The sequence below is a fragment of the Temnothorax americanus genome, unplaced genomic scaffold (genome assembly GCF_048541705.1).
Source record: "Temnothorax americanus isolate GAGA-0224 unplaced genomic scaffold, ASM4854170v1 Scaffold15, whole genome shotgun sequence".
Classification (NCBI taxonomy): domain Eukaryota; kingdom Metazoa; phylum Arthropoda; class Insecta; order Hymenoptera; family Formicidae; genus Temnothorax; species Temnothorax americanus.
The window spans coordinates 4,102,938-4,115,968 of record NW_027509286.1 but is presented as its reverse complement, the minus strand read 5'-3'; the positions used below and the strand labels follow the sequence as shown (position 1 = coordinate 4,115,968).

At 37.7% G+C, this 13,031-nt stretch overlaps 2 protein-coding genes across 4 annotated transcripts; both read left to right on the top strand.

Annotated features, from left to right (window-relative positions):
* The first annotated feature begins 1,985 nt into the window (after window positions 1-1,985).
* Window positions 1,986-3,263, top strand: LOC143895049 (uncharacterized). The gene has a single exon (XM_077401829.1). It carries the CDS (start codon window positions 2,077-2,079, stop codon window positions 3,130-3,132), a length of 1,056 nt encoding a protein of 351 aa, XP_077257955.1. The 5' UTR covers window positions 1,986-2,076; the 3' UTR covers window positions 3,133-3,263.
* Window positions 3,264-4,312: 1,049 nt separating this feature from the next.
* On the top strand, window positions 4,313-8,339 carry LOC143895047 (uncharacterized). 3 transcript variants are annotated; one of them, XM_077401826.1, is made up of 6 exons: window positions 4,313-5,353; window positions 6,012-6,225; window positions 6,339-7,112; window positions 7,197-7,429; window positions 7,512-7,683; window positions 7,807-8,339. In XM_077401826.1, the coding sequence occupies exons 1-6, from the start codon at window positions 5,339-5,341 to the stop codon at window positions 7,950-7,952; spliced, it is 1,554 nt and encodes a 517-aa protein (XP_077257952.1). In that variant the 5' UTR covers window positions 4,313-5,338; the 3' UTR covers window positions 7,953-8,339. The 3 variants fall into 3 exon arrangements, with proteins under 3 accessions (XP_077257952.1, XP_077257953.1, XP_077257954.1); XM_077401827.1 differs by having other exon boundaries at window positions 4,319-5,353; window positions 5,566-6,225; XM_077401828.1 differs by lacking the exon at window positions 6,012-6,225 and having other exon boundaries at window positions 4,319-5,353.
* The last annotated feature ends 4,692 nt before the right edge of the window (window positions 8,340-13,031 follow it).

Genomic DNA, 13,031 nt, shown 5'->3' with positions numbered 1-13,031 from the left:
CGGAAGGACCTTTTGTCGTCATTGATTGCTCGCGACAAAACGAATCTGTCAAAAGCGCCACCGTGGATGTGCGAATAGAATTTGATTGTAAAGAGAATGTACCGGCAAATACTACAGCCTATTGTCTCATCTTGCATGATCGTGTAATCGAATACTGTCCGTTGTCGAACGTAGTGCGCAAAATCATGTAAATTGCGATATCAGCAGATATTGCGATATAAGAGATACATATGTAGCGCGATAAGATACAGATTGCTTCGTCGTTTCGTTATGATCGTACCAACGTTTGTCGATCTGCAAGGATTCACCGTCGGGATTAAATTTGTCGTAAAGGAGGTGGCGGTGCTGAGAAACGGGACCGTTTTGACACATTACATTTTTACATGTCCCATGCCATGGAGTCTCCTCGCAAAATCCGATAAGTCATGCACTTCCTGGTTGATTGCAAATCACCATGGACTACGATGGGAGGACGGAAACGTGTCCTACAGCATGGCGAAACACCTAATTACATCGGCTGTACTTGGAGAGGGTGACGAGACGTCGACTCTTGTGTACGTCAAGGGATGCCAGAAACGAGAATGGCTGGTGGATCTGCTTGAGAATAAAGCGAGAAGACATCTAAAAATTGAGACTTTGGATGCAGATTACGAAGATATCGAATCTTTAAATAATCTAGATGTTACTAATACTGTAAGATGCGGAAAACATGTTAAGAATTGCGCATTACAAAATGTATTAAAAATATTTAACTGGTGGTCGCGACACCAGAAAAAAATATGATTTTTTTTTAAATAAACTATATATGTATATATAAACGTTTTATTTTCTTTTCCCACATACTTTGTAGTATAATATAGATGTTTTAAGTGCATGATAATTGTTTTAAAGATGTTTTAGTTGTTTGATAGTTGTTTTTAACGCTGTTTTAGTTGTTTGATAGCTGTTTTTAGCTGTTTCATAGCGGTTCAATAGCTGTTTGATAGCTGTTTTAGTTGTTTGATAGCTGTTCAAGAGCTGTTTGATAGCTGTTTTAGTTGTTTGATAGCTGTTCAATAGCTGTTTGATGGCTGTTTCATAGCGGTTCAATAGCTGTTTTAGTTGTTTGATAGCTGTTTTTAGCTGTTTCATAGCGGTTCAATAGCTGTTTGATGGCTGTTTTAGTTGTTTGATAGCTGTTCAAGAGCTGTTTGATAGCTGTTTTAGTTGTTTGATAGCTGTTCAATAGCTGTTTGATGGCTGTTTTTAGCTGTTTAAAAGAAGTTTGATAGCGGTTCAATAGCGGTTATACAGATCGCAGTTATACTGATAGCTGTTTTTAGCTGTTTAATAGCTGTTCAATAGCAGTATTACAGATTAAACCATTGAAAGTTAATGGTGCGATATCGTTTTCAAGAATATGTCTCGCGGTGACTTCACGCACACGTGCAGGTATTCGCGCAAACGGGGGTCGGGGGCGAGCGAGAGAAACCGCGAGCGAGAACACGCGAGGGAAAGAGAACGCGAACGGGGGAAAGATAACGGGGGCCGGGAGCGAGAAACCGCGCGCGAAGGAGAGATAACGCGAGCGTGCCGTGTGACGTCACGCGGATTCCGCGGCGCGGCGAAACGCGGCCGACCCCTCCCCCGCGGTGCCCGAAAACGCGAACGCTCCGCGGCGCGGCGAAAACGCGAACGCTCCGCGGCGCGGCGGAAACGCGGTCGCCCCGCGGCGTCGGAAAACACGGCGCGGCGAAAACGCGGTTCCCCCTTCCCCTCCCCCGCGACGCCTGAAAAACGCGGTACCACCCCCTTCCCCGCGGCGCCCAAGAACGCGGTTCCCCCCTCCCTTTACCCCGCGACACCGAAACATGCGGGTCCCCCTCCTCCTCCCCCGCGGCGCCGAAACACGCGGTTCCCCCCTCCCCCGCGGTCCCCCCGCCCCTCACTTCTCCCCGCCAGCGGTTCCCCCCCGCCCGCGGTCCCCCCCCGCCCCTCACCTCCCCTCGCCCTCGGTATGTGGTCTGGAACCGGCCTACCTTACCTACTGAAGCATATATTCTCTGTCTACTCTCATATTTAAAACGGTTATTGCCGATGGTGACAGTAGCGTTTTTCAGGCGTTCAGGTGACAGTAGCGTCATTCGAGATAACAATCCATATCGTGAGCAAAGGGTGACAGTTGAAAAAATAGAATGCGCAAATCATTTACTTCGCAATTTATGCAAAAAATTGAAAGCTGTAGCTGAAACAGTTCAGCCAAAAACGCAAATACAGCGTGGTTTTGTGCAATCGCAAAATGTTGTGAAAAGCAACATTTTAAATTTCAGAAAAGTAATGGTAAAAGCTGCCGAGCAACGAAGAAAAAAACAGACATCTCAACATATAAAGGTTGTGGAATTACAGGAAGATATATCGAATATTCCTAGCCACATTTTTGGCGAACATAAACAATGCGAAGCACGCGGTCGCCAATGTAAAAAAAATGGTGATAAAATGGAAAAAAATCATGTTCCATCTCTGAAATCATTTGGTCTATATCAAAAAATAGAAAGTGCTATTACGTATATAAGCACTAAAGCGTACAGCTTATTGCTAAATTATACCAATAATCCTGCAGAATCGTTCAATTCGATAATTTGCAAAGAAATTGGTGGAAAGCGAATTAGTTTTGGAAAACGAGGCTCTTACAACGCTAGAGTTGCAGGAGCATTGTGCAATACAATACGCAACAAGTACTTACACAATTGCATGAAAGCTTGTGTAAAATTGTTCCACCTATTGTTGAAAATTTGGAACATCGCCGACAAATCAAAGTTGCAAGAACTAGAGAATCTCGAGAAGCACAGGGAAAACAAAGACAGCCCAAACAAAAGCCAGGAACGGATCGTTATTATGGTCCCAAATCGCAAAAACCGGATCTTCCGTCAGAGATATTTAATCAACTCCGACACAAGCATTTTGAAAAGTTATCCGAAAATGCGATTAACTGGCAGCAAATTGAAATTGAAACGAGAAAGCAACGTGCGAATTATGGTTATCGTTGAGACGAGAAATGTTGACAGCGTCTCATTTTGGAACCGTGTGTCGCATGAGACCGACAACGTCTTGCGCAACGACAGTAAAAGCCGTTTTGTATTCTTCATTCATTGATTCCGTAGCCACAAAATATGGTCGCGGCAATGAAAAAATAGCGAGGGATGAATTGGCTATCAAATTAAACAAAGAAATAAAACCATGCGGATTATTTATTGATATTGATCATCCGTGGTTGGGTGCTTCTCCAGACGGAGTTATCGACGAAAATGGTCTGGTTGAAATAAAATGTCTCCACTCGGCTAAAAATCTAACGACGGAAAAAGCCATAGAGACATTGCCTGCTATAAAAAGCATCTTTGATAAAAAAAATCCGCAAAAAATGAATAGGAATCACGAGTATTATTACCAAATTCAAGGCCAATTAAATGTAGCACGACGAGAATATTGTATATTCGCTATTTGGACTCCACAAAGCATGAAAATATTGCGCATTGATGTAGACAATATGCAATATGTTGTGGGAAAATGAAATGCTGCCTTTATTAACACGCTTCTATGACGAATGCATACTTCCAGAAATCTTGGACAGTCGTCATAATAGGCATATGGCAATCAGAGATCCAAGATATATTATAGAAGCACAGGAAGCAAGTAAAAAATTAAGTAGTCAAAAAACTATTGAGCAAAATGCAGTAAAGAGCGAAAATGTCATTAATGAAAATAACGAAACGTTAAAATGTGACATTTCGCCGATAAAAACAGCAATTACCACTGCTATGATTGCTCAAGATATGGAGCAGGATGATGATTGTACATACATTGGTACAAGCTACAAGCAAGATATAACTGAAGAGGATAAGGCAAGACGAATAATAAATTTAGATAAAGTTATTATACCTATTTCCATTGTGAGAGAGAATGTCATCTTGTCTGGCAACGAATTAACGGACGAATCAATAGATGAATTTTTACGCATTGTGAGACGAAGTACTCCTTTTGAAACGCAAAGTGTACAGTATCAAGGATTGTCTGATTGTATCGACGCTAGTAAGAGCGATTTAAGCTTACAAATAATTGGAGGAAAAAATCAATACTTTGCAGAGGGAATTCAACACTGGCGATGTATATTTTTTGATGGCACCAAACTGTTCGTATATGACAGTATACCTGGCTGTACATACGACAGATTGGTGCTCAAGGAAAGAGAATATATAAAGGGATTTTATTGTCGACGAGTATATCGGTATACTCTAAAACTATATGTATAAAGAAATGCATAATAAAGGAATTTATACTATTTGTAACATTTGTACCATTTATTACTTGAATTTTCAATTTTATTTGGAAACAAAATTTGATATTGGGATTGGCGGTCGTGACGTCACAAGGCAAAATGGCCGGAGAGAGTAGGTCACTTGTCACTCTACAATATGACGTATGTGCTTATTCCCTGAACCAAATTTTTACCAAAAGTATATGAAATAAGGGTAAAATTTTCCGGGGAGTACCACTATGTGTATAGTTTTTTGTTACCGATTTTTTGGAAACCGGTTTTTCCAATTCTTTTAATTAAAAAATTAGAAAAATTAAAAAAATCGGTTTTCAGAAAATTGGTAACAAAAAACTATACACATAGTGGCACTCCCCAGAAAATTCTACCCCTATTTCATTTACTTTTGATAAAAATTCGATTCAAGGGTTTGGGCTGGGCATTGATTTATCGAAATAATATCGATTTGACATCGTTCACGTCGATTCGAAATTCGTGTCGAAATTTGGAATTTATCGAGCAACCAAAAAATTGTGTATAATAGAGAGTTTATCGAGAGTTTTGTGTAATTTTTAATATTTTAAATATTATATAACATATGGTTTATATATAATTCAATATTCTTAAAGTTTATTATTTAGATATCGAATCGATATCGTTTCGACGTCATTAATGTCGAGAAGTTGTTAACCGTCGAAACGACATCGAAACAATGTCGTTATAGTTTGCGCGTATATTTCGTGCGCAGGGCACGCATTTATAATATAGCACCGCGGTAGCCAATAAGCTTCTAGTTCTCGAGAAAATGATACGTTGATTGGCTACCGTGAGTATCAGGCCGCTTCTTCTGTCGCGTGGCAAGCGTTTCCGCATCCTGTGTGCAAGAGCCATCACACGCCTTCCGTGTCCTGCTGCGCTTTTTCGTTTCGCTCAACGAAACTGTATACAGAAATAAGGAAAGTAAATTTACTTATTCTGCCTAAGAGGTTTTGTCTCATTTTGCTGTGCTTGAGTACGTGACATAAGTGATTGCTGTGGATTGCTGTAACGATGGAAGAAAGTCCGGTAAATTTTTTAGGTTATTACTATTTTTAGGTTATAATTTTCTCAGTTGTGTGTAGTAGAGACATCAATTCTTATCTTTTAGTGTTTTTTACATGTTTTATTTTTATTTTATCTGTTAGTATTTTAGTTATTTATAGTACAATTTGTTTTAGCACTTGTAACGGTTTCGAAGTATTATTAATTTTATTTTTTTTTAATCTGTTATATGTAAGATTTATTCTAAACCTGTGAAGAGGAAACTGCATAGAAAAGCTACAAAAACTGCCATAAAAAAGCTTAAAGCAGATGAATTGCGACTGAGAATTAATAAAATTTATGTAGAATCTTCGGATAGTAATTTAGATTATGAGATATCATCCGATTCTGAGGAAATTGCAAATTTTGACGAAGGCTATAATGTTGCTACTGATTCTGAAAATAATAATAATGATATGATAGCTTTACAAAGTGACGAACAAGTTGCTTTAGAAATTATGGTTGATGTGCAGAGTGGGTTGAGTGAGAGTAGCTCACAGTCTGACAGAAGTGAAGTCGAAGAGAATGCGATGGTTTTCAAGAACGTTGCTCAAATGGAACAATTTGTTATTGTTATAGAATGTAATATGTTCATACACATAGTGTATTTTTATTTTTACACTATTTATTTTATGTTTCACAGTTTGTTGTGCTAAAATTTCTGCCCACAAATGAAGATCCAGATATATACATTGACGTTGGTTTAAGAAAGTGGATCTGCACAGATCTTGACGATGAAATGTGTGGACAAACATATTGGCCCTCTAACCTAAAATCTGTCACACAACTGGTTAAAACTGAACAATCTTTTAAAACTGAATGGCCAAAACTCGATGTGGAAATTAAAAGATTTTATAGTAAAATTTTATTTTATTTTTCTATAAAAATTTTTATATACAGATTGTCACACATTATTATGAGATCGGATATGTAGATATTTTTTTAAAACTTTAATTTTTCCTTCATTTAGATACTTATCCACAAGCTCGCGAAGCTGTTTCCGGATTCCTCGCTGATTCAAATTATGAAACAGAGATAGAGCAAAATATGGGCCGAGGGAAAAGAAAGAGAAAGGCTCGGCAAATTGAATCAGACAGTGATACTGATTCCAGTGTCCTTTCAAAAATAACAACAAAAATTATTCCTGCTCCCCCTGCTATGCCTTTCAAAAAAGTTTCTTCCGAGCCTCAAAATTGTGATAATGATTCAGATGCCAGTATCTCGTCAAAATTGTTGAAGAGTTCTTCTATTATTAAGTTAAATAACAAAAAGCCTACAAGAGGAAGAAAAGAGCCATCTTCTAAGCATTCTTACGCGATGGATGAATTGAAGAAAGTTCAAACAGCAAAAACAATTGCAGCCTCTAAAATGAAAAGGCCGGAATCATTGGCCTCATTCAAGACAAAAAGTCCTTTAAAATCCTCAACCTCTTGCAATTCATTACTTATAAATAGTCCTGTTAACTGTGACCAAAATGCTGTTCAGGAAGGAATGATTCTTTCTTCGAACGTACAATCATTGACACAAGTACCTGACTGTGTGTTCAGTAATGAAGATTCAACTTTAACGAAGGATCTTACATCAACTGATCATCAACCAATATCAATGTTTAACATTGATTCTGTGGACACAGCGCGATGCAGTAGCAATACTTCTAATTGTAATAATACACCAGAATTATCTAGTTCAAGCGCTTCCCATCGACGTACATTGTTTAAAGAACAGTTGCATGATAAGAATACAGGTAACATTTTGTTACAACACTAGTGTAAAATAAATGTTTGTTTTCAGTGCTTGTATTACTATAATTTTTCTGTATTTGTTGCAGAGAAGACATTAAACACCGAAATGAAAGTTAACAGGACACTAGTTACAGTGGAAGAAATTTATGGAAAGGTAGACATTCTCAATATGAACGTGAGCAAGCTTATGAGAGCTATAATACCCTCAGAAAAGAGAATTTCACGTCTTGAGAGAATGCCAGCATTACCTTTGCATACAAAACAACATTTAAAAGAATTTGAGACTTTCTTACAAGCGGATCATAATTTGGCTGCTGCTGTAAGTATAATTCATTTCTTTACGTACTTGAAAAAGTTTTCTTCTACGTGTTTATTAATGTTTCATTTTTTGTTGTTTGCAGTGTCACTACATGTCTAATCACATGAAGCTGAGCGCGAAAAATCCCGAAAGAAAAAGTGCAACAAACATGCTAACAAAATTACTCTCTAACACACTGGCAGGTGAAATGAATTGTGACGGAGGTAACGGAAAAATAGCTTTTAAAACTCTCAAACTATACAATTTGTTTCAAGGTAATTATTTACTAATACATTTACTAATACATTTAAGTTTATTATTATTATTATTTGTATGTAAAAAATTTGTATGTAAAAAATGCAAGATGTTTTGTATTATATGTACATGTCTTGTTTCAGGAACTCTTCAAATAGCCTTTCCGGATAGTGATCTCACTGAAGCAGATACAGCCTTGGCTGGGTGGTTAAAAGATGCAAAATGGCGTAAGCAGCTTGACGGCAGCTTGGGAAATAGAAATAAGGAGAATTCGCAGAAGAACAAGTAGTTTCTTTCATGAATAATAAATTAAATGAGCTTTCAGTTTATATAGTTATTATAAGTAATATAAATTCCTCGAGAAATTATTTTGTAGAGATCGAACAGCATGGGATTATATGTACTTAATTATTACTTTGACAGATTATTTTGTTTTAGAAATTTAAAGAAAGTCATTTATGATTGTTGTGTTATTTTGATATTTAGAAAAAAGACTGCTAGCTGTATTGGGTCGTATTTTTTTTAATTTTACGTTTATAGTCTAAGTTAAGTATACTCCATCTAGCAAGAGAACATCCACGGATTACACATAGATGGGCAAAGTAAAAACGTAGCGCGCTATTAAGTACCACAATACGTAAGTACACGGCACGTTCGGTGTGGATCGAGGAGAGCTTTTTGTGGACGGAAATTTGTCCGAAACGGACGAATTTTCTAATCCGTGGATTTTCTCTCGATGAACAGAGTATAGGTCTGAATTCTGAGATTATTTTATTTCCTTACAAAGTAACTGCTCCGATAAAATACTTTCATAAAGAAATGTGATAAAGACGTTATTACTAACGAACAACGCATAGAATATTCTTTATAGTATATATATTTTTTAAAAGTATTTTTATAATTAAAATATATTTGTACGGCTGTGTATGTGTAGTCTTTTAGTTTAAAAAGCGTACAAAGAGCTTTGCATTAATTGTTGTATAACATGTATACCTAAGCAAATTTTTTAAGAGAATATTTTTTGTTATGCGAAATAATGACCTCGATTTTCATCCATTTTGCGCAAATTTTTTTAGAAAATTTATTTTACAGTTTTTCTTACAAAATTTCTTTGGCAAATTCTGCTCAAAAGTAAATAACTAACAATTTTCTTGTCAACGTTTATAATAAATAATGATAACAAAATGTTTGTACTGTCATGTATAAGTACTCACTATTTGTAAAAATTACGTTGTAAGATTGATATTTTATTTTTTTATTACTTTATATTATGATATACGTAAATCGAGATCATTTCTTCGTGAAAATATGATAATTATATTATGGATAATTATATTATCAAATTACAAGTATCTGTTCTAATAAATTCAAATTTAAAAAAAGTTAATGATAATATAATCTAATCATTTTTTACTGTCATGCCTTGGTGTATTAATTCAAGACTTTTTGGAGTGTTATCGTCCTCAGGAAATAGATAAGTCTTATTTTGTTCGTATATTTCTTCTAAATAGGACTATATACAGTCTTTATTATACCTATAATATATATGTATGTGTATATATATATGTCGCAGACTTATTGCAAAATCAGCCTTTTTGCAAAAAGACTAGCCTTTTTGCGAAATGCCGGTTTTTTGTGAAAGCATTTGATCGTTTCTTTAATAAGACTAACGTATTTTAGACTTTTTGCAAAGTGCCTAGCCTAGCACCAGCCCATGTGTGCCAAAAAGCCTAAAGTGCGTTCAGTCTTATTGGGAAACGATCAGTGCTTCGCAAAAGGGGCTAGGCTTTTTGCAAAAGGGCTGATTTTGCAATAAGTCTGCGACATATATATATATATATGTGTGTGTGTGTGTGTGTATATATGTATATATACATTATTTACATATACATATATATTACTTTACAATAATTTATTTTCCAACTTCGAGATCGTTTTGATATCGAATCGAGCTCGAATTAACATCGACGTTACTATACATTCTCTTAGTTTCAAATAAGAAAGCATAAAATCAATTAAATTACAATTCCAATTTCGGTTTGGAAGATCGATGTAAGATTCTATTTCGACGTCGAAAATCAATCGAAATTGGAGTCAAAAATTCATCGAAATCAATAGAAATTTCGAAATTTTTCGACTCTTGTTTTCGACATCGAAACGACGTCTTTTCGAAGGATCATTTCTGACTGGGTGATGCTTCCTATATATATATATATATAGATTTCAGTAATTAAAATAAGACTGTCCATAAGTGATATATGCAATTTTACCAATTCGACGCCTTCATGCCGCACGTCGATTTATTTATGTGGCAGCCGGCGACCTACTCTTCTATACTATTATATAAACGTTTTACGGATGGTGTATGTTTGGCCGTTTTTAAATTAAAAATTATTGGACCGAATTTTTATCAAAAGTATATAAAATAGGGGTAGAATTTTTCAGAAAGTGTTATAGAGTGTGTAATTTTTTGTTACCGATTTTCTGGAAACCGATTTTTTTAATTTTTTTAATTCTTACAAGTAAAAAACGTAAAAAACGCGGTTTCCAGAAACAAGCGAACGAAAAACTATACCGTCTGTAGTACTCCCCGGAAACGTCTACCCCTCGTTTATATGGTTTTACGAAAACGTCGGTCCACGAGTTTTTAAGTCGATTTATTTATGTGGCAGCCGGCGACCTACTCTTTTTAGTTCTGTTTTCGCCACCAAATAGCGTCGCGCAGTTTAGCCCGTCCCAATATTAGAAACATAATTATACTATTTAGGTGGTCAATGTAATGTCATTTATTTCTTGGCGCAATTAGCCTTTAAGAAGGCAAAAATAGTATCTATAATTAATTATAATGTAGTTTTTGTATAAAATTATGTATACAATTTTTTGTATAAAATACTAGGCCTGTTCGTTTTCGATGCACTTTTGAACTAATGCAATAAGTTAGAACGAAACAAATATATTTTGGGGTCTACAATGCGAGTCGTAAGTCGTAAGTTGTAAGAAACTGACTAATCGCAGTCGATTATTCTCCTCAAATTCGACTTAATTGGTTAATTTCTTACGACTTATGACTTACGACTCGCATTATAGACCCCGTATAACTCATTGCACTAGTTCAGAAATGCAGCGAAAATGAACAAACCTACTATGAGAATCACAGTGTAAATTACTATTTATTATTATTCTAGCATATTTTTTTTCACTAATGTATATAAATATTTGATGCAAATATCAATAGAAATAATATCAAATTTAAATTACGCGCTCAGTTCTCCTGGGCGTATCAAATAGATACGCCCATCCCCCACCACTTCGGCCGGATGGCCTCTCTTGGCCTCTCTCAGGTTTTTCTCTGGTGTCTACGTAGTTTGTGTTAAAAAATCAAAGTTTCGTGCATGGGGCATGGGGATGATCCAGGATTCGCGCTCGAGCCACGGTAGCGTGCGGACGTTGGTCGTTCCTCTCCCGTGATCCTGCGCAGTTACGCTTTATTCCTGTATCGGCCAATTATTCTCGTGCCGCGCGGGTTTTTATGATAAAGGGCTCGGTGTGTTTTATTGTTCATATTCCCGTATTTCGGGAATATCTCGCGGTTTTATTTTCGTTTGTGCTGCTTTGCTGAGTCTTCCATCGTCACGCAATCCAACGAGGAGATGCAGGCGGCTTCGGCCACGTACATTCTCAATTCCAGCGAGACCATCCTCTCCCAGCAGAGGCTTTCCACATCATTAAGTAAGTTCAATGAATTTTCGAATAGCCTCATTAACGAGGCTAGTACGCATAACTTGCCCGTGAGCCCCGTCAACTCGCAAAAAGAAAATAGATCTCGCTCTCCGTCCGGAGAACGTGAATCCTCGTCAGATCTCGATTACGATTCCCTGCAGGAGTCAGACGATAGCATGGGGGGTAAAAATAAGAATAAAAAACCTCTCTCCGTTAATGATAAGGGTACGGGTAATAAAATTCCCTCCCCTCCTTGTCCCCACGTTGGCCCTACGGCCCTATACAGGCCGAACATGACCGTCCTCGATAATATTACTCGCGCGATAACCGTTGCGACGCGTACGGCACCCGTTATTCCCCATGTTAATAACGATTCAAATCAGTTTATTTCACACGACAAAGACGTCACGGTTTCTTCTAACAAGTCTCCATGCGAATCAAATGAGATCGTTCTCGATAACGCCGCACGCTCGGTAACCGACATGGCGCGAAAGGTATCCGGTTTCATTCCTCATGTAAACATTGACTCAAACCAAAACATTTCACGGGAAATTCAAAACAAAGACGATACGGTCTCTTCGGATATTGAGATGGTTCAAATTAATTCAGATAAATCTCCTCTTACGAACTCTACGGAGTCTGAACGCGTAATAGGTACCAGAAGGGGGGTTAAGCGCCCGACTGAAGACAGCCTCTCCCCGAGCGGGGGTGGGGCGCCAGATTTACCCATTCTTAGCAAAAAATATCGCAGAGAAGCTAACGGGTATTCCTCTACAGACCTTCCGCCGTATTTAGTGCACTTCCAGTACGCGGAAACAACCGCGGCTCCTGACTCCTTCCTCATTTCCAAAATCATTAACGAATCCCTAGGAGAAAATGTAACGGAAATCCGCGCTATCGGAAACAATAAGGTCAGGGCTCAGTTTGATTCCTTTCAGGCGGCCAACCGGGTCATAGGTCACCCTTCCCTTAAAAAACCTTGTCGCGTTTATACCTTCTTTTAAGATTATGCGAATAGCCCTCGTAAAGGGTATTCCATTGATTTTTTCTGACGAGGAGCTTTTGCAAGAGATTGAATCCTCGATCAAAATCATTTCAGTCCAGCGTTTAAATCGTCGCATCAAAAAAGATGGAGAATCCAAGTTCGAGCCCTCCAAAACGATTTTGATAAAATTCGAAGGACAAATCCTCCCTACTGAGATTGCAATTTTTAAAACCAAACTCGCGGTCGAGCCATATATTCCACAAGTCCAGATATGTTTCTCATGTTACCGCTTCGGGCACATCGGTTCGGCATGTCGTAGTAAACCACGATGTAATAGATGCTCATTAGAAAGCCACTCTTAGAGGGAAGACTGTCCCAGACTTAATCTCCCCCCTATCTGTGTAAATTGTAAGGGGGAACACTTTCCTACAGCATCTTCCTGTCCTATCTTTATCAAACAAAAACAAATAGTCTCTATCGCCGCCAAGGAAAACATTCCTTACTTGGAGGCGCGGAGCCGAGTGGAGAACTCGTCTCCGCTTCCAGACTTCAGTTTCTCAGATTCCTTTCCCTCGTTTCCCAGTACTCCCAGCTCGGGGCGTTCTCAAAAGAACCTCCGATTTAATCTTGAATCTAACCCCCCCGCTCATAGCACCCCCTCTG